The sequence below is a fragment of the Diospyros lotus genome, unplaced genomic scaffold, assembly GCF_014633365.1.
Source record: "Diospyros lotus cultivar Yz01 unplaced genomic scaffold, ASM1463336v1 superscaf1, whole genome shotgun sequence".
Lineage (NCBI taxonomy): Eukaryota > Viridiplantae > Streptophyta > Magnoliopsida > Ericales > Ebenaceae > Diospyros > Diospyros lotus.
In genome coordinates, this window is record NW_026267104.1 from 385,789 (window position 1) to 407,154 (window position 21,366).

A 21,366-nucleotide genomic window follows, 5' to 3' on the forward strand; every position below is an offset into this window, starting at 1 on the left:
ACACCCACGTCCCCCTACTAGCCCGTACTCAACGTGGGCGGCAGATCATTCCTGATACTTTCCACAACTTATTCATTTCTCTTGAAGACTTTTTAAATTATGGTTTAATTGAAATTTACTTATTCTTAATTTGTAGTACTTTTCAAACCCACCCATGTGATCAACTCGTGGCTACGTTTCAATTTTTTAGTTGTTCTTTGTTGGTCTTCCCAGTTTTAGTTGTCATTCACTATGTTAGATTTGTCAAGGTTAAATAGTATAAATGGCTACTGAATCATATATTAAAATATAAAAAGTTTTATAATTAAAAGATTACTAAACTTTAATTTAATATGCAGTTCCATAGCTATTGTCAATTGTCATTAAAAAAGCCTAATGAAATATTAACGTTTTTATACTTTAGTGCAAAAGTTTAGTGACTATTTGTGTTGTTTACCAATCCACATTATTAGGTACGTCAACATCTCATTAACCTCTTTCAGTGGCAATAGAGGGTAGTTATAAAATCATATATTAAATTGAATTTCATTGATCTTTTGGTTACAAATTGAAGTTTAGCAATTTTTTGCATCTTAGTGCAAAGTTCAGTAACTATTTATGTTATTTAGTCGATTTATTAAGAGCGAGACTACTTTTGATACTATTTCAAAAAGAGATAAATGTTTTTTCAATATTCTTTAATTTCAACAAGATATTCTCAATCATGTAAAAAATCAAATAAATAAAGTTGACTATCGAAATCAAATCAATGACGATGCTCTAACCTTTGATATGCATAACAATTTAATAAACTATTAAAATCTTAGCTATTAATTCTTCGAATATTTTCATTTTCAATTAGAATGACATTGCTCTAACTTAGCATGATATTGCCCTATTTTGAACTAGAGCTAGCCCCCTGGTGATTTGAAACTGCCTTGTAAAAGGCAGATTCTTCATCGGCCTACGTATAGAGGAGATAATGATTAATTTCTGTAACAGAAGAGTGCCAGTAAATGTATTAATCGTCACTAAAAGTTCCGCCACCACAACAAGATTGATTTATCAAATGTTTGTCACTCACTGTCTAATTAAACATATACATATATATATATATATATCCTTGAGAGAAATTAAGAATTCGTAAAAAAATTGACTCCTTGTGTCACAAAGAAAACAAGATAATTGTCACTTAAACTAATATCTTTATCTATAAAACTTAAAATATTCAAAATTTTAGCGACGAAAGTGCATCATATATTTTGTACATTCTGATCAGCCACGGGCCAATCTGCATCGTTGGGCCACATCCCTTCGGATCAACCCGAAATATTTTCGTTAAACTTTATTTCAATATTGTTAGTATGATATTGCTATTACGACACTTTTATTGCGAGTGGATGATTTTAGTATGATACCGCAATAATTTGAACTAGAGCCTTCACACTTCAAAACTGCCTTGTAAATGGCAGATCTCATTTTTCAACCTACTTAGTGAAGGGATAAGGGTTTTTGTGACAAAATGTGTCAGTAAAGGTATTGATTCGTCACCACAAACAACTGCAGCAATAAAATTGCTTTATAAAATGCTTGCCGCTGTATCCTCGAGAAAATTCAAGAATTTGTGAATAAATTGACTCATACCCAGAAGATTATACACTTTTGTCACTAAGACTATTATCCTACAAAAAATCATAATTAAAATATTCAAAATTTATGAGCAAAATAAAATTTTAAATTAGCGACAAAAGTGTGTCACTTATTCTTTCATGCTTTAAGCGTCATTTCTTTGGAAAAGCCAAAAGCAAGGCCCCCCCCCCCTCTATAAAGAAAAGGTGAGAGAAAAAACAAGGGCGATAAGCATTTGTAGTAATAGGTATATTCTCCTAGGGGATTGAGAAGGTCTGGACTTCTAAAAGAATTGTTTTTGTTAAAGTTGTTAGTTATTTTTTTTCGTAGGTTAGGTTAAGTTGTTAGTGCAACTTGTTAGCATTTTCAGTCTTGCTCTTGATGCTAAAGAATCGTTGCTTGTACCTGAAAGTCCACCAAAAATAAGTGAGGTATTCCTCTTTCCCCTAAGGGACTGAGAGGGTCAGGACTTCTAATGGAATTGCTTTTGTTAGAGTTGTTAGTTGTTTTTTCCTATAGGTTAGGTTAAGTTGTTAGTGCAACATTTTAGCATTTTCAGTCTTGCTCTTAATGCTAAAGAATCATTGCTTGTACCTGAAAGTCCACCAAAAATAAGTGAGGTATTCCTCTTTCCCCTAGGGGACTGAGAGGGTCAGGACTTCTAATGGAATTGCTTTTGTTAGAGTTGTTAGTTGTTTTTTCCTATAGGTTAGGTTAAGTTGTTAGTGCAACACTTTAGCATTTTCAGTCTTACTCTTGATGCTAAAGAGTCGTTACTTGTATCTGAAAGTCCACTAAAAATAAGCAAGGTATTCTTCTATACTTGCTTAAAAAAGAGATTTTAACCACACTTACACATCACAAAAGGTTACATCGATAAGAAAAGAAAGTTATAATATTAGTAATGAAAATAAGTTGTTGACCTCAAAATTCATCACTATATCACTAAAAAATCTTTTGTTTTGTTTTAAGCATAAAATCTCTTTTTATTAATTCTATATTTAGCATCTTTATTTTATTTAAATTTTTATATAAAAAAAGTAAATTATAACTATTAAGCACTATCTATAAATGTTCATTTGATTTATTTTATTTACATGTATTATCCTTTAATTGTGAAGTCGTCAAATTTTAATAATCCTAAAATACTCTTTTATGTAATATAACTACTTTTAAATTCAATTATATTAACATAATTTGAATTTCAAAAATGTTTCAAGATTGTTTCGTAATATTAGAAAAATATTATAAATGTCTTTCCAATTTAAAAATGCATTTCTGTCCACAAAAAGATTAGAAACAAACAAAATTTCATTTGAGATGAAATTTTTTCCGTCTTCAACTCAAAAATTTTAAATTATAATTTTATATATTGAAAATTAATTTTTTTAATTAAAATTTTTAAGAATCGGAAACCATACTCTTTTATGAATTTCATAGAAAAAGAGAATAATAAAGTGGAGAAATTTTTATAAATTATATTATATTTGATTTTTTTAATTTATTATTTATTTTTAATTATTAAGTTGTGCCTCATGAATTATATAGAAGTTATGTTTATATTTATTTGAATGTATTATAAAATTTTTATTTATTTTATATTAAATAAATATTTTTTATTAAAAATTATATTTGTGAGAGGACCCTATATTTTTTTATTCAATCATTCTCACATTTTTATTTTTACTTTTTTCAAAAAATTATTTCTTTATTTATATTCCGTATCGGTATTTTTTTTCTTTTTACTTTTACACAGTCTAAATAAAATATACCAATTAATTTTTATTTAAAATCTTTTATTTTATACTTGCATAGCACAACCATTCTTCTACTAAATTATTCCAGATGCCCTTAAAGTAAGTTTTAATTAAAAAATCGCCCCATCCATTTTTTAAATTATAATTTGGTACCCTTACCTTTTCAAACTCTCTCTAGTTACAGAAAAAAAAATAAATAAAAAATAACACTAGACGATGACAGTTGGCCACTACTAATATTTTTTTTAGTTATGGTTGGTAAAACAGTATTTAGGTTTGAGGTAAGATCACTTCAATAATGTATTTATTGTACTAATTTAAAAATGTCTCAAATTAATTTTAAAAAAATAAAAATCTATACTAATGTTACTCAAACATGATATTAAGACAAAATTTATATATAAATGCTCACATTTTCAAACTTATTATGTTTAAATTATAATTCTTAAGGGTTTAATTTTGTCTTTATACGAAATTATGCAATCGTTTGTGTTTATTTTAGGAGTCGGGCTCTAAATATATTTAATTTAAATCAATATTGACCGTGAGTTTTAAAAAAGGTAAAATAATTTAGATAAAAAATTATCTATAATTAAAAACTTATTCTTTCGTAAAAAGTTAAAAAAGTTGGGATTACAAATGAATTGTCAAAGATTTTGTATAATTTTTTTTTGTTGTTTCCTTTATTTAGTTTGATAATTATATGTAATGACATTTCAAAATAAATACTTTAATTTAATTATAAAAATAATTTTATTTTTTATCTTAATAATATTTTAAAAGTTAATATATTAAAAGCTGACACAAATTTTTATTGTACCCACCATAGAAGTATTTTATAGAATGAAAATAGTGTTTTGTGTGATGTAAAAAAGTGTAATATATAATATAAAAATATTGGCTTAATATATACGAAATGTGAATTTTAGTCTTTTAATTAAAATTTTATTATATTCCATTATTCAGTCATGATTGTGTCTCAATTTTTAAATTTTACAAATTAAAAGAATAAACATTTTATTTAAATATTTAAATTTAATATTAAAATTAAGGGCTAATTATAAAATTAATACATTTTTTTTTGTAAATTTAAAATTTTATCCAATCTTTTTAATTTTATTAATTAGGTCAAAATTAAGTTAATTTGGTGCAATTATATTCATTAATTTAAAAAAAATGTGTTAATGTTGACTTAACATGTTATGTATCATATAATAATAATATTTGTAAGACTTGTATGTATAAATAAATAAAAATATAATTTATTATACATAATTTTTTTATTTATGTCTATATGTAAAATTTATAAATAAATATTATTATAATATAACAATTAACATGTCAAATCAATATAAACACATCATTTATAAATTGTTGGGTGAAATTATGTCTAATTAAGTTAATTTAAATTTAATTATCATAATTAAAAGAATTAGATAAAATTATAAATTTGTAAAAAAAATAAATTATTTTCATTATTAACCTTAAAATTAAATATTTAATTAGGATTTTAAGAAAAATAGCGAGCACTATGCTTGCGGCGTGACACGTGGCCTCCAGGACAAGTGCCCAGTCCAATGGCACTCGACGATCTTCTTGGATCTCTATTCCAGGCCCAAGCCAACTGTCAAATCCCTCAGTTCGCTTTCATCCCAATACATTCTGGTCGTCACCATTAGAGGGAAACGAATCAAATTCCTAATTCCAGGGAGAGAGCAGAAGAAGAAGAAATTAGTAAGCGATGGCTGAGCTCTCGGAGACCTACGCGTGCGTGCCGTCGACGGAGCGCGGGCGAGGAATCCTGATCTCCGGCGACGCCAAATCCAACTCCATCCTCTACTGCAACGGCCGCTCCGTCATCATACGCAACCTCGACCGCCCGCTCCAGGCCGCCGTCTACGGCGAGCACGCCTATCCGGCTACTGTGGCCCGGTACTCCCCTAATGGCGAGTGGATCGCCTCCGCCGACGCCTCCGGTACTGTCCGGATCTGGGGGACGCACAACGATTTCGTCCTCAAGAAGGAGTTCAGAGTCCTATCCGGTCGCATCGACGATCTCCAGTGGTCGCCGGACGGGATGAGGATCGTCGCCTCCGGAGACGGCAAGGGCAAGTCGTTTGTTCGCGCTTTCATGTGAGTTTGATATCTCATCTCTCCGTTTTCGTCCCGGTTCTTCAGGTTTCCTTTTGGTTCGCCGCTCTAGCGTCCGTAAACAGTAGTGAGGTTTTATACAAAGTTGATTTGTGATTGACTACTATTGATGTACGTGAGATTGTTATAGCTAAAATTTTGTCGGTAATTCCAAGAAACACAATGGCTTCTGTAATAGGAACTGATTGTGTTTTTCTTCGTGGTAATTTGGGAACCGACACTTGACGATTTGGTTGAGAGGGAAGCTACTTGCCGAATTGTTTTCATTTTCACGTGTGCATGATTAGGTCGGAAAATCATCCAATGGAGCATGGCTGGTGGCACGACCTCCTTGCTATGTTTGTAACTTTATCTGGAACTCATTCTTGTTCCAAATTTGATGATGGGTACATTAGAAGACTAGGATGAAGATGGAGAGTTACTAGAACGGCTAGGCTATTAGGGTATTTAGCTCCTCTCATATTTGTCAGCACGAACACATTCTTGATCACAAAGTTTTGAAGTGATCACATAATAAGCTGTATTTGAGTTGAACATCTCTGAGTAGTACACCACACAACACAATGGCTCAAATATTTGGTTTACTATTATATTCATACCGGCTAAATTATGATCTTCCTTTTATAACCCAAAATCCATTATTCAAGTCTATTGTCAAACTAGATCTTATACATGGAATTTGTAGACTACCTGATATCACAGGATAATGTAGTTGAAACTTTCTGCCTTCTTGGTTTCTCAGAGAACAAGAACAACATATCTAGCCTTAATCTCACTATGTAACCTAACCTTTTTCTTTTTTATTTTCTTTTTTTTTAAAGAGATTGTTTCCACAACTCGACTTTAGCAACCTTATTGTTACTATCAAGGTTCGCCCTCTTCTCAAACATGGGATTTAATGTATAAACTGTTCAAATGTTGTAAATACTCTTTTTTCTTTCATATAAGTCAATTAGTTTATTGGTCTATCTGAACTCATCAGTAAAGGCCACCATTAAATTGAAGCACATTTAACATGGATATCTTATGACATTTTTGCTACATGAGTCACTATTTAAGAATGTTAAAATTTATTTCTCTTTTGCATAAGTTTTTATTTCATTGTCTTGTGGCATGAGGAAGCATATCTGACTTTTTTCTTTGGCACATGTGTTGCGGGTAGGGGAGTGACTATCACATTTTTTATTTATGTGTTTAACCAATTGAAAACTAGGATGAATTTATTGCAGCAAACCTATCTGAAAAGAGTTGCAATTCATCTGATTCTGTTACATATTCATGTTACTGGTGCTTTGCTGTTATAAGTTGCAAATAGTAGTACTAATTGCATATAATTGATAAAAAAATATCTTGTATAGGTGGGATTCTGGGTCTAATGTGGGAGAATTTGATGGCCATTCCAAAAGAGTTCTGAGCTGTGCATTTAAGCCGACAAGACCATTTCGCATTGTTACATGTGGAGAGGACTATATGGTGAATTTTTATGAGGGGCCTCCTTTTAAATTCAAGCAATCCATCAGGTTTGATTAATTAATACTGTTTGCATGCAGTTTGATCTCTCTCTCTCTCTCTCTCTCTCTGGTGCACTATAAATTGGAAGTAGTGCTAGCACTTCCTTATGGTCCTAGGAATCAGTGACCTATTGTCAGATATATGTTTGCATATGTATTAGTACATAGAGATGAAAGAGCTGAAGGCAAATCACTCCCACTTGAGAATGATCGAACCATGCAAGAATCAATCATTGAGATGCACTGAGTTACACAAATATGATATCTTCAAGTTTTAACAATTGAGAAAAAGATTTCTTGACGTGTAAGGGCAAACACTAGTAAAATTTCCCCAATGTATTATTGTATACAATGAAAGTAAGGACCTGCTACAGTTCTACCAGCTTTTCCTGATCTAAAGCTGATATATTCTTGACCTAGTCGTGATGCCCATTGAATTTGGGCAGCAACTTCTCATTCTTCAAAGTTTTCTGCACTATGAAGGCCTTAAGCTTTTGTGTATACTCTTTTCTTGACCTATAACCTTAAGTTTCCATCCGATACCAACTTTTCTCATAATAAAACTATCTTAGAAAAGGTTTAGAAAAAATAAATAAATAAAATAATGTTTAAAAAAGCTGTAAGAGTTTTTTCTTAAAAAAAGAAGTTATAATGGAGTGTTTGTGGCTGATAAAAAAGTTTGCTTGTTAGTTATTTTTGTAATAACATGATTTTCCATACAAATTTTAGATCCAAAATGCTTGTTCTTTAAGCGAAAAAATAACAACCAAATACCTCTAGCTTTTCTTTTCTGTTTGTTTTTTAAGTAAAAAAAGCCGGTGCTGCAATAACTTTTCCAAGCTTTCAGCCACATAAACTAGTATATATATAGACCTAAAAATAGAGATTTCTTGCTACATCTCATAAAATTTGGCTCATACTTTGGGAGTGTTTGATTCACTTCTCACTCATCATTATGATGTCACGCTAGCGACTCACAGTCACTTTATATCATTATACAATTAACCTGCAGCAAATGTGCAATAATACGTGATTTTTTCATTATGTTAAAGCTCTATATTATAGATACATTAAATCGTGAGGAATATATTACTAGGACTCAAAGGTGTGTGGCAAGTGTTTTTTTTTTTTTTTCCTATTTACTAGTGTTACTTTTTTTTTTTTTACTGCTACTTTTTTTTCTTCTTTTTTTCCCTTTGTTTTTCACATTTAGTTGAAGTGTGTCAGAATTGAGTAGCATTTTAAAGCTGCTTGTTTCATGGGAAGTTTTGTATTATTGCTCTGCAGGGATCATGCAAATTTTGTCAATTGTATAAGGTTTTCTCCAGATGGTAGCAAATTCATTAGTGTAAGCTCTGATAAGAAGGGCATGTTGTACGATGGGAAAACTGGAGAGAAAATTGGAGAACTATCCTCAGAGGATGGGCACAAAGGCAGCATATATGCTGTTAGCTGGAGCCCTGATAGCAAACAGGTGAGTTGTCTTTGATTCTCTCTTTAATTGCTACAATTTTATTTTTTATTTATAAGGTCCTTTACATATTTAGTTTAACGTCTGAAACATGATTTAGTACGAATTTTCTTCCTATGGCATCTGTTGCATGGATAATTGTCAAGTCCTTGTATGCTTCCAAGCAGTAGATAGTAGATGCATCTAATTCTCAGGTCCAGTATTTTTTTGTTCATGTAGTCTGAAAATGTTTTTTAGCCTAGCACAGAGTTGGAGTTTTAAACTGTTTAACAGAACACTTCATAATGTATTTACGATTAACCATGTTGGACATATGTCCAATATTATGTCACAAGCATCAAGTGTACAACACAAGTATTTTGCCTATATAGAATAGTCAACATAACATAACCTGTGACAAGTTAGCAGACAAAAGAAGAATATTAAAATTATGGTTCTGTAATTTTTCCCCATATTTGGACAAGTCCATGCAGGGCCATATAACAACAACAACATATCCAGCATTTATCCCACTATGCGGGGCCATATATGTAAATAAATAAAATTTGGAAATTGTTGTTCTGAGAAGTTTCGCTATTTTTGGAAGGGAGCAAAACTGCAAAAGAGATATTGCAGCTGCTTGGTTTAAGATCTGTTTACCTATTCCAGAAAAGTTGAGTGCAACACATGATATAGTTTGTTTGGCTAAATTTGGTATCTAGATTGTTTCCATGCATTATTAAAATAATTACCATTTACCAGCAAGCCTACAAAAAGGAGCTGGATGGATATAGGATTATTTTGGCTTTGAGTCTTCATTTTTCCTCTTTATTGGATGAACCTAGCCAGAGTGGTCAAAATAGTGATTTTCTTTTTCTTTCACAACACTAAATCATGGTTCCATTCTACTTTGTTTTGCTTTTAGAAGTGTATAATACCCATTTTGGAATAACATTCATCAACATGATTGGTAGAAATAGTATTTGGGTTGTATTCTCAATGTAATCTTGCCCTGACTGATGTAGGTGAATTTAGGGGTCTCAGAAGTATGTTGTGCCCATGTGGGGAAGGAAAACTTTTAATTTGAAGTCTAAAAGGTAGAAGAGAACATTTAGTCTATAAAAATGAAAAGTGATTCTGAGTGGCTAGAACATTGAAGTAGCAGGTTACTGGATTTCTGAGTACCTACTACTTTGAGGGGTTTAGATTGGGAAATAGAAATCAAATGATAGGGAAATTTTTTGCTTCATCACATATGATTCTTGGGGTCAAAAATCAAAATGTGAGTTGTATAGTCCAACCCTTTTGGCTTTTGCTTAGAAAAGTCACACTTATGTATAGGCTATTACATTTTTCCTAATTAAATTAGCTGAAGGAAAGTCTTGGTAACAATGGTAAGATTGCTACTTTGTGACGAGAAATTCATGGGGTTCAATTGTGGAACCTCTTTGCAAAGGCAAGGATAGGGCTGCGTAAAAATGACACTCCCCTAACCCTCACAAAGTGCAGAGCCTCACGCACCAAAGACACCACAAGACTGAAGGTTATGTTTTTTACAAGAAAGAATCAAAGTTAATATTCCAAGACAACTGAATTAGACCATCAGCCAACTATAGGAGCGCAAAACAGGACATGCTATTTGATGTTAATTAGATTAGATGTGGTGTTAAAACCAGTCCTTGCCAAACTAGATATCTTTCCTTTTTCTTCTTATCCTGCTTTGGATCAGCCTCCCTCTCTGTGTCTGACCTTTTTTTTTTTTTTTTTTTTGCAACATTTTTCCCCCATGTTTCTAGTATTCATAAGTGATTCAGTAATTGCAGGTGCTAACTGTATCTGCTGACAAGACTGCAAAAATATGGGAAATATCTGATGGTAAAGGAACATTGAAGAAAACATTAACTCATCCGGGTTCTGGTGGAGTTGAAGACATGCTTGTTGGGTGTCTTTGGCAGAATGATTATCTTATCACTGTTTCCCTTGGTGGAGCAATTAGTTTATACACAGCAAGTAATCCAGATAAAGCCCCAATATTATTGTCTGGGCATATGAAGAACATAACTTCACTAGCAGTCGTCAAAAGTGACCCAAAATTTATATTGTCCAGCAGCTATGATGGTTTAATTATTAAATGGATCCAAGGTGTTGGTTATAGTGGTAGATTAGAACGGAAGGTGAATGCTCAAGTAAAATGTTTGGCAGCCGTTGAAGAAGAGATTGTTTCATCTGGGTATGACAACAAGGTAAATACTAGTGGAAAGACATGTCTCTTTGCTTGCTGAATAGTTTATCTTTTTTCCTTTTTATTGATCTCTTCTTATTAAATGAATATGATAATCTGCCTATATCTTTAAATAAATTTTATCCTGGAAGTATTGTTTTCAATCTATTAACATTCTCTGTTATCTTATTTGTTCCTTTTAGCCGAATGTGTCTGTATGTGGCTTCTGAATGGATCATGTTATAACCATTAAAGGTTCATGTTAAACAGTCTGTAAAGTCGTGAATAGTATATGTTGGGAATATCTTGTACATGTATTGATGACGTACAATATAAATGTTCTCCGCAAATCAACTTGGCCTACTCCCCTATTACTTAAACATCATCCAGAGATTTTAGGCCATTACAATAGATTGTGGTGATACTTAGGAGTTGCCTGAGAATACTATTAACAGCATAAATGAACAAAAGAAATCCTTAATCTCTATCTCCAGCTTCGTTTTCCACATTTCTTTTTAGTAGGATAAGTCATCAGCTGACTACAATGTGTTTCTGTTGAGACTATTTTATCTGCTTGAATCCCCTTCTACCAACATTGTGTAGATAGATATATGTTCATACAGGTGACTGCATAATATCTGATTGTTAGCCACCTCTAATTGATTAATATCAACCAATTGTACATTTTCAGAAATACAGATTGCCGAATAAAATTTTTGAATCTAATCGTTTGGATATTAACATTTGATCAGGGAGTCAAGGAAATTTAGGATAGATGTTCCTCTATTCTTTTGATTCTTTGTTCTATTTGTGCAAATTTTCTATTCCTAGTTTTCATGAAAATTTTGGGATGTTCTGGGTTTGACTCTTCTGCCTAGGTGTTCATATTCATCTGAAGTGATTAGTTATATTATGATATTCTTATGATAACCATATTAACAAAATATAAGCTCAGTTGATTTCTTTGTGGAGTATTAAATGCTGTTTGACACAGATTTGGAGAAATTCTCTACATGGAGATCAATGTGCGGATGTAGACTCTGTTGATATTGGCAGTCAACCAAAGGACTTGAGCCTTGCTCTTCTTTCTCCTGATCTGGCCTTGGTTTCAATTGATTCAGGAGTTGTCCTCCTTCATGGCACAAAAGTAATCTCAACTACTAACCTTGGGTTTACAGTGACAGCGTGTGCAATTGCACCAGATGGAACTGAAGCCGTTGTGGGTGGGCAGGATGGCAAACTGCATCTGTATTATATTAATGGTGATACTCTAACAGAAGAGTCTGTACTTGAAAAACACCGGGGTGCTATTACTGTCATACGCTACTCTCCAGATGTTTCCATGTTTGCTTCAGCAGATGCCAATAGAGAAGCTGTTGTATGGGATCGTGTATCTCGAGAGGTAGTTGACAACTAACTTATTCTAAATCATTTGGCTTTCAGGCAATGGAATCTGTAATCGGTGCCATTAAGGTAGTCTTGCATGTAACAAGCATCCTTCTTTCCTGAGCTAAAATAATTAAGAGGCATTGGAGGATGAACCAATACTCTCTTTTCTTAGATGATTGAATTTGTCAAAACTCAAAAGTAAAACACTTCTCCAGTTGGTTTCTATTTACCATTTGAATTGAAGGCATTGCTTTACGTATTTAAGTCCAGTAAATGATCCTGTGATGACTTTGCTTTTTAAGATAAGCACTAGCACCTTGCTGCAATGTAGCTTTCCTTTCAGCTTATTCATACATAGATGTGGGTCCTACTGACATAACTCCTCTCATGGTTCTCTGTTGGCTAGTTTAAGTTGTTAAAAAACACATCAGAATAACATTTTCTGTCAATTAGCAATAAATGTGCTGAAGTTATTGACTAGACAAATCCAACAGTCATGTAGATTTATTTTTGCTGATTGTTAATATTGGATCAATATTCTTTTTTGATTTGTTACTGCTGCTGCTTTGGTAGATGGAGGTGTGCTTTTTGTAATTTTTCATTTCTATATCCATAATGAACTTGAGGGTTTTGTAGATACTATGAGAGTTTTTATTGTTATCATACAACTTCGTATGATATGTTAGTCAGGTAGAGAGATTTATTCTCAATTTTATCTCTATTTGCTTGACTTGTTTGAACATAGCTTTTTAAGTCCAGTTATGGGTTTAGTTGGCCTCGCCTAGACCTCAAAAAATGGTTACCATACATCTGTCAGCTGAAAATTTCCATGTTGCTCTATGCTTTGCTTGTTCATGTCAACCTCTTCTATCTTGTCTTTACTTATTGTGAAAAAAAAGGATAGGGTAAAACCTGATACGGGGTTTATTATCTGTCCTCATTTGCTTAAGGACTGTAGGAATCATTATCCTTCGCTTAATTATAGATCTAACCTTCTGATGTGGAATTGGAAAAGGTAAATGGCTTAGGTGATATTCTTTGACTTGATTCCCTTATTGTAGTATATCACATCTAATGCCTTATTTCTTTTGATAAATTATTTTGCAGGTGAAGCTTAAGAACATGTTATATCACACTGCTCGCATAAACTGCTTGGCTTGGTCTCCTGATAGCAGCATGGTTGCCACAGGATCACTTGACACGTGTGTAATTATATATGACATTAGCAAGCCACCATCAAGCCGTATGACCATCAAGGGTGCGAACTTGGGTGGGGTTTATGGATTAGCTTTCGTTGATGACTACACTGTGGCCAGTTCTGGTGAGGATGCTTTCATTCGCTTATGGAAGTTATCCCCACAATAATAAGATGAATGAAGGTCATCATGGGCAAGTCATGATAATGACGCTTGTAAAACATGCTGGGTTCTATTTTGGTTGGTTTTTTTGTTTCCCATTTGCAATGAAGTTTGAGAAAAAAATATCGAAAAAAGGAGAAATACTTGATATGCCTCGTTTCGATTGTCCTGATACTATGTGAAGGTCTGTAGGCTGTAGCAACAGCTTGTCAAGCCCCCTGCCCAAGTTGATGCTTTCTTTATTTTGAGAGAAACTGGATTAATTCCTGCATGAGGTATGTATTGAAGATGGTACATCAGCCAGTTATCTGAACCTGTGGTGTGGAAATCCCTGAAAGTTGTTGCAAGCACATTGGAAGCAAATGTTGGTCTGGAAATAGAGGTGTGCTTATAGGAATTTTGGCCAGAGAAAACTAAGTTATTAAGTGGGAAAACAATTGCAGGCACTAAAGTCTGATTTTTCTGAGTTTTCTGCCAGGACAAACTGGTAAGGCTGTGGACTCTGCTGTGTTATATTTCTCTTTTATCATTTTTTGGTGTGTAAATGTGATCAAGAGCCTTTTATAGGATTGAGTTGGCAAATTCTTGATGGTTCTTTTTGTGGTTTTTAGATTTGGTGAGTGTGTAGTGATCATTTCTTTGCTTGTTTTCTCCAAATTTAGGGTGCAATTATAACTCATGTTTTCATTAGCCATTTTCTCTGGATGTGTATTCCTTGCCCTTGTGTTTGGATCTTTATATCTTGTGAGTGTGAAAGAAAAAGGATGAGAAAGTGAGATAAGTCGAGGCCATTTGCTGGGCCTTTTGTCTTTTAATTTCTAATCTTCGATTTTACTATCTTGAAAATGAAAACAAAAATTAGTGTGGTTCATTGGTTTTTTGTTTTTAAAATTTTGAAAAAAATAAAAAAGGTGTTTTCACAATTTCACTTCAATTTTCAATTTTCTATTTTCTTTTCCCTCCCTGAAGTCACCTCTGGTCATTGGCAATAGATAATTAGGGAGATTATGCAAAAATAAATAAATAGAAGTGATTAGGCATGTATGGGTAATTTCATTTAAATTTCACTGTCATTTGCTCTTGATCAATTTGAACTAATATTGGGAGCATTCTCTTTTCCTTGCAAACAAACAATCATAGCCAGCAAACATACCTAGAAAATGCGAAGGAATGAAGATTCAATTGAAGTGATGAAATGAACATTCTCATGGTACAATGCTACACAGCTCCATTACATGATCTTTCAGCATTCTGGAAACCGAAAGGGCTTCAAGACAATTGGTTAGAGCTAAGCATTTGAGCCAAATAGTCAAAACTCAGATTGCAGAAAATGCCTCCAAAAAGAATTAAGGAATTTTTTTTTTTTTTAATTTACAATGAGAAACAATAACGCATCACACTCTAGAAAAGAAGTTTAGAATGCTGCCCCTTTTATTTTCAGGACCTTGCCAATTGCTTCTTCTTGCCTTGTCAGTTTTGGCTCTCCCTTGGGCATCTACCACATTGATAGGCTTAGAATCCAGACTCTTTTGTGATTCAGGTGTTGCATACAACATCTGCGAGTTCTCAATCTCAGTCAACACTGGGACTTGCTCGCTGGCTATCTCGGCTTGATCCGGTAACTGAACTTCATTACGTTTTCTTTTCCTGAATGGGTTGTTATCAGGAACCTTCAATGGAATGTTCGTGGCACTCATCTTATTGTCCTCTGTTGGCTGAGCATTCAGGGGGCGCACTAATTTCTCAAGCTCTGTTGCTTCATTTGAATACTTGGATTCCTCCATCAGGGGATTTTGCTTTGTCACTGCCATATGCCAACAAGGCTCATTCTGTTAGAAAATATTTACTATACTCCTGGTTACATTAAGGGTAGGACATTTTGTGTTGTAGTTTTATGACTACTGGTTACAAAATCCCTAAAAGCCCCGGTGGCCACGTGACTTTTGAGGCCAGCCGCCGAGCGGGCACCACTCAGGGATGACAACATGGCATGATCATTCCAGAACATTCTGGTATGTTCTAGTCTTCACTAGTGTGCTCTACATTATTCTGGTGTTATCCATTATGTTCTAAAATAATCTATGCTATTCTAGTATTCTCTAGTAATATGAAAGTCTAGGTAGCTGGAAGGCCGCAGGCCCGGGAGACAAGGAGTCTCCTTTTGTAGGCCGTTCGGATTGTGTTGATCCGGGCCATTGATTTAAGAGGTGGATGAGTATGTAAGGCACTCCCCTGCCTCATTTGTACTCATTTTTGAACCCAACTATTTCTTTTCTGGATTGAGTTGATTGGTTTAAGAATGAAGCATCAGGTTTAGAAATTACCTTCAACTATTTCTTTTCTGGATTTCTGAGAGGAAATAACAGTGAAGCAGCTGTCAGTGGTAGGTAGGATAGTCGCCTCCAATTGTAGGAGTCCGTCAGAAGTTGGGTTCTGGATGGTAGGTTTGAGATGCACTCCAGACCTAGGGAAGTGATCAAAGGCCTCCATGGTAGTTGGATCCAATTTACCTTCTGCAATAGCAATTGCCATTGATTGAGGTATTTCCCTTATGGTAGTAGTTAAGGAGAAGTTATGTCAAATTCCATTAGAAGACTCACATTACGGCAAATTAAGCCTCTGTGGGGCTAGCTACATGTATTCTAGTTTACCGATCACTCTTCTATTTATGAGCTTATAATTCGTATCATGCCAATCACAGTGCTGCCCTAAAATATTAAAAAGTGCACCTTAAAATGCATGAGTACTACTAAGTACTAAACCAGATGACGAGGTCTCAATAGAAGAACTACCACCTTTGAAACACTAGTGGGAGTGTAAGTCAAGGTCCCAGGATATGTTATCACAAAACAAACTGCACATACCAGAGTCAGCCTGCAGCACAATGTAGTATAAATTTATGTGTCTGTATCTGAAATGTAAAGCTACAATGAGAAGGATACGGCCCCAGGAAGTCAAGGTCTGTGTCTAGATCCTGCAAAAGCTTTTCTGGAAGAGGTTTTATCTGTTTGAGGCTTTTAGAACGAGCATCGTATCTGTGATGAATTTAAGAAATGATTGGTTAGCTATATTACAAAATGATAGTAACAAATAAATGGCAGGTTAAAATGGAGAATCTTATGGTAAATTACAGACATTAGGGCATGCTGGAAAACTGCCACTGCTTCTTTGAAGGATTTTGAATAATCTTCAGGCATTAGGTTGCCTTTTTCAAACTTTAAAATAGATAGAGCCTGTAAGCAAGCAACAACATGGGTATGATGTGAAAACTCTTTCAATGGACTGAACCATGTCTTAATCGACAAGGTTTTGTTTTCTTTTAAGTTTACATAATAAGAAGGTACTGTAAATAAATTTGTCATTAGAAGGGCAAAAGGTGTTATTACACGTTCCAAGCTCCTATATTTGGAGACCAAAGTATAAGCTTTTACAATCCCAATTCCAGGAACAGATGGAAGGAAATCACAGCCAGCAAAGACACACATCCCTGTCAAAAGGATAGTAGAATGTGATAAGAGGAACTGAGGATTGTTTTATAGTTGTTTAGACAAAAAATGGAGTTGGATAGAGATGTGTTCAACCCCTTTAATCATATACAGAGCCCAGTACCTGGTTCAATATTTCAGACAAATTGCCTCGTGTTTACAGTTCAATAAGATACATACATCTAGGGGCCCCTACCTGTGAACAGTTCTGTGTCAAAATTTCTGAAAGAAGGCATGCGATTAGCAGATTCAAAAACCTTGTTTAGCACTATCTCCTCGCCGTTGCCATACCGATCCATCTTGAAAACAACCTGTTTGCAACCATTTTAAATCAAAGCATAATTGATTCTAATACTGGATGAAGAAAAGCTTCTGCCCATATCAAAGTTTTGTGAAAGTTCTAACAGCTGGGCAACCATATGCCAGTAGGTCGCTGTCCTCTGAAATCACTGCTACAATTCCACCTTTGCCTGCTTCAAGAGTGGAGAGGTATGCTAATTGTGCATCAGCTTCATATGGAGCTACTACAAACTCAATATTTTCTGATCTTAGAATCTGAAAATTACCCACTTTCAGAGAATCAAAAAATAAAGCTGAAATCAAGTAACTAAATGGTGCGAGATTAACATGGAATACGTGAAAAAACATGTGAATTTACAGGTAAGAAGATCTTGTGGTCCATCCAATTGAAAGCTTTACTTAACACCCCCCAAAAAAACAACTTTTAGTTTACGTAGAAAAACATATACCCTTTATGTGGTAGAATCAGAATATGATAATGGTATAATGCTACATCATTGAAGATTGGACCTTCGGAATTTGAAGTTGTTAATTGCTTATAAATTTGGCAAATGTTGTACCTGAATTAGTTGATGTGCCATTGCTGGAGTGATACTCACTGCCCTCTGCAGGAAAAGATCAGATATGCTAATATGAGCGCTTAAAATTGCTTCAACTTGTATGCACAACAAAACATTAAATTCTGCTAGACCTATGATTATAAATAAAAATGCAAAGACCCTAATGCACTCTCTATTTTCCCCTTACTTCTTGCAAAGCAGTTGTTTCCACAACTCGAACCCGTGACTTCTAATTACAATAGAACAATGTTACCGTTGACGTCAAGGCAGTGCAGAGAAATGGAAACCTATTAATTACACCAACAAGAAAATAACATAAATTTTTAGAGTAAGACATGATAGTTAAATTCAAGATTAGTGCCAAAGAAATAGTTAAAAAGAAGTGTTTGGGGGGGGATGGATTTAATCAGAGATCTTGCTACTTTCACTAGTTTAACCTAAATTAATCAACACCATTACAGAGTTCTTCCTAAAGGTAGATTAATTCAATTGGCAATCAGAATCATCAGATATCAGATGAAATACAAAGATCAAAGACAACCCTCTCTTTTGCACCAACAAGAAAATGAATGTTAGAACGTAGTGGTTGTAAAATCTAAGGACCCAAAAGAGGGGGAGAATATAGGGTGGGGAGACGACAGAAGAAATGAAGTTTGACCAAATAATGTGCTATTTTGCAGGTGTAGCCTTAGACTTAAATGCTCCTCAGATATGGACTAATTCAACTAGTATGGCAAAGTAGAACAAACAAGCAACTAGACTTAACCCAACAGTTCAGTGGACGACAACAAAACAGGCCACATTGTAATACCTGGAAGTGATCAACCGCAGCTCTGGCATTGCCTTCCTTGAGCTTCGCCATTGCCAAATCACGATTCTCATTTCTTCTCCTATTTCAAGCAAAATCGGTTTTACTAATCTGAACCAACAAGGGGAAAAGAAAATGCAAAATGGTTTCCTCACAAACCAAGTTCTCACGGTTGAAAGGGAAAAAATGAGAAATAGCCTAAATAGCAGTGGCTACGAATTCTCAATGATACCCCCAACCAAAAAAAAATAGCATACCTTGTGCGGTCGTGGTCGGTGGTAGCCTTGCAAGGGATACTCATACCATCAAAAACAACCACCGGAGTGATCTTGTAGTGGCGCAGCAGATTGATCCGGTGCATGCAGTAGTTCAAGTACTGAAATTTCTTATCACCTTCCATGTTGAGAGTCAGCTCCATGCTGCACGAGTAGGCTGATATTTGCAATCGTTTGTTAATAAACATTCTTCTAGCAAAATCACAAGAAACTCAATAGCAACAAGTACAATAACATATCAAACCTTTATCTCAATATATACAGGGCCAACTAAGTGAATTATAGCCTGCTAATCATTTTTATCTGCGACCTTTTATCTTCTATAAGGCCATTCACAAGAAACTCATAAAGAGAAAAGTATGCAACACTGTTAATCATAAACACAAATGTGCTGGACAAACTCAACATTTTTATGGCAGAATCACAAAAAGCTCAAAAACAACGGATCAAGTTCTTATCTATGAAATAAGAACTTGATATATATATATATATATGTGTATATGCTAATCATTTCAATCTATGAAATAAGCCAATCACAAGAAACTCATATGCAACAGTGTTGAACCATTAACACGAATGTGTTTGCTAGCAGAATCACAAGAAACTCAGAAACAACAACACAATATATCAAGTCTTTATTATCCTATTATATGAAGTCTGCTAAACGAATCCTAGCTCACAAGTAACTTCTGCCTACGCCTTTATCTTCTACAAGACCAACCACAAGAAACTCATAAATGAGAAAATACGCATCTGTACTTAACCATAAACACAAATGTGCTGGAATTTTTCAAATGTATGCTAATCTTTTCCCCAAAAAAATCACAGATAAAGTGGAGAAAAATACACAGAATGGGCACAATATGAATAATGTTCCTGAACTTACCCCCTTTGTGAAGCCATGAATAAGCATCGATGCCCACCTGAAAGTGAGAGAAAACAAGATCTAAACGCGATCGGATTGCTTGGAACTCGTCGAATAAGAAGAGATTTGGGGATGGAAACTTACTCTCTTCCCGGCGTACTTCTTGATGTGAATTGGTTCAACGTGGGGCTTCACGAACTTGAGCAGATCTTTGATACCCATTTCCCAGGATTATACCTATTCTTCATCCGCAAGGCGTACTGATGCGCACTTATGGACCAGGAATGGGGATCGGGATAATGGAGGGAAGACGACAGAGAAAAGGGCGGGAAAATTATCAGTTTTTTTCTTTTCGTATTGCAGGAGGAGGAACCGATGTGTTGCTGTGTACTTGCTTCGTATCGTTCGGACCTATGAGGAAGTGCCACGTTCTCTGGGGGGGGTACTTTCGTCTTTTACCACCTTAGTTTTTAAATCTCACCTTTTATTATACTTTTAATTATGCATCAATTTTTATTTTTTTATTATTATAATTATATTTTTAATTGATGTTAAATATATATACTAGCATTTGTCTTTTATTAAAATTATTCGTTAAAAACTATTAATTTTTAATATAATGTGCTTTCATTTTATCAAAAATATCTAATTATTAATCAATATATTAAATTCATGATCAATATTACTCAAATATTTAATTTAATTCGTTGTGTTCCCTAAATAGGAGATTTTGACATAAATAATATGACATTTCAAATCACTTTTAAAAAAATAGCAATTTGTGATTTATAGTCTCATCTATTTTATATATATTTAAAATTTAATCATTTCGTTAAATTAAAAATTAAATATTAACCTGATATTAATTTTGTTTGGAGTTATGTATAAGTTAATGTGTTTCACATATATTTTAGCTTTATAAATTGATCGACTCGACATATTATATTACACGAATAAGAAAATAGAAAATATAACATATAAAAATGACATTTAAAAAAAAAATAAGAAATGAAACTACAAAAGTAAAAAAATATAGGAGATTTTTTATAAATGTAAATTTTAATATAAAATATTTATTTAATAAAAAATAAATATCAATTTCATAATACATTTAAATAAATATAAATATAAATTATATCATCAATGAATCATGACTTTCCTAATTAATATAATCAAGTTTTCGTCTCTCAACTTTTTCGTGGACTGATATTTTCTTAATATTACAAATGATCATAAAATATTTATAAAATTATAGAAATCATCCATAAACAAATTTAAGCATTTTTAACTTTTAAAAAATCAAAATATTTTAAAAACACCCAAACAACACTCTTAATAGGGTTCTATGCATTACAGTGTTAATTGCATTTTACCATTATTTGACCTATATAAAATGATTGAGTTGACATATTACATCAATCGAAACCCACTCTAAGAAGGGTATTCCCAATCCCATGCGTAACCATGCTTTCTCTAGAAATTCAAACCCCATATTCTAAAACTCTCTTCTTTTTCAAACTTTGGTGAAAATATTCATCACCCCTAGTAGCCCTCTCTCTCTCTCGCGCATAAATCCCATAATACATCTAGATAAATATAAACATAAAACTTATTTTATCCCAAATCTT

The 21,366-nt window shown here is 33.7% G+C and overlaps 2 protein-coding genes across 2 annotated transcripts; one reads left to right on the forward strand and one right to left on the reverse strand.

Annotated features, from left to right (window-relative positions):
- Positions 1 to 5,100: 5,100 nt before the first annotated feature.
- LOC127793111 (actin-interacting protein 1-2) lies at positions 5,101 to 14,165 on the forward strand (the record flags this gene model as incomplete). The annotated part of the gene is given in 6 exon segments (XM_052323893.1): positions 5,101 to 5,498; positions 6,875 to 7,036; positions 8,315 to 8,501; positions 10,301 to 10,720; positions 11,693 to 12,100; positions 13,195 to 14,165. Coding segments are annotated over 6 exon segments (1,827 nt in total). The 3' UTR covers positions 13,453 to 14,165.
- A 357-nt stretch (positions 14,166 to 14,522) lies between these two features.
- On the reverse strand, positions 14,523 to 20,079 carry LOC127792865 (exonuclease 1). Its single transcript, XM_052323484.1, has 12 exons — positions 19,883 to 20,079; positions 19,760 to 19,796; positions 18,856 to 19,030; positions 18,602 to 18,680; positions 17,791 to 17,835; positions 17,336 to 17,485; positions 17,127 to 17,241; positions 16,832 to 16,932; positions 16,581 to 16,678; positions 16,388 to 16,480; positions 15,770 to 15,993; positions 14,523 to 15,249 (listed from the first exon to the last, which is right to left on the reverse strand). The coding sequence occupies exons 1-12, from the start codon at positions 19,958 to 19,960 to the stop codon at positions 14,840 to 14,842; spliced, it is 1,605 nt and encodes a 534-aa protein (XP_052179444.1). The 5' UTR covers positions 19,961 to 20,079; the 3' UTR covers positions 14,523 to 14,839.
- Between the last annotated feature and the right edge of the window lie 1,287 nt (positions 20,080 to 21,366).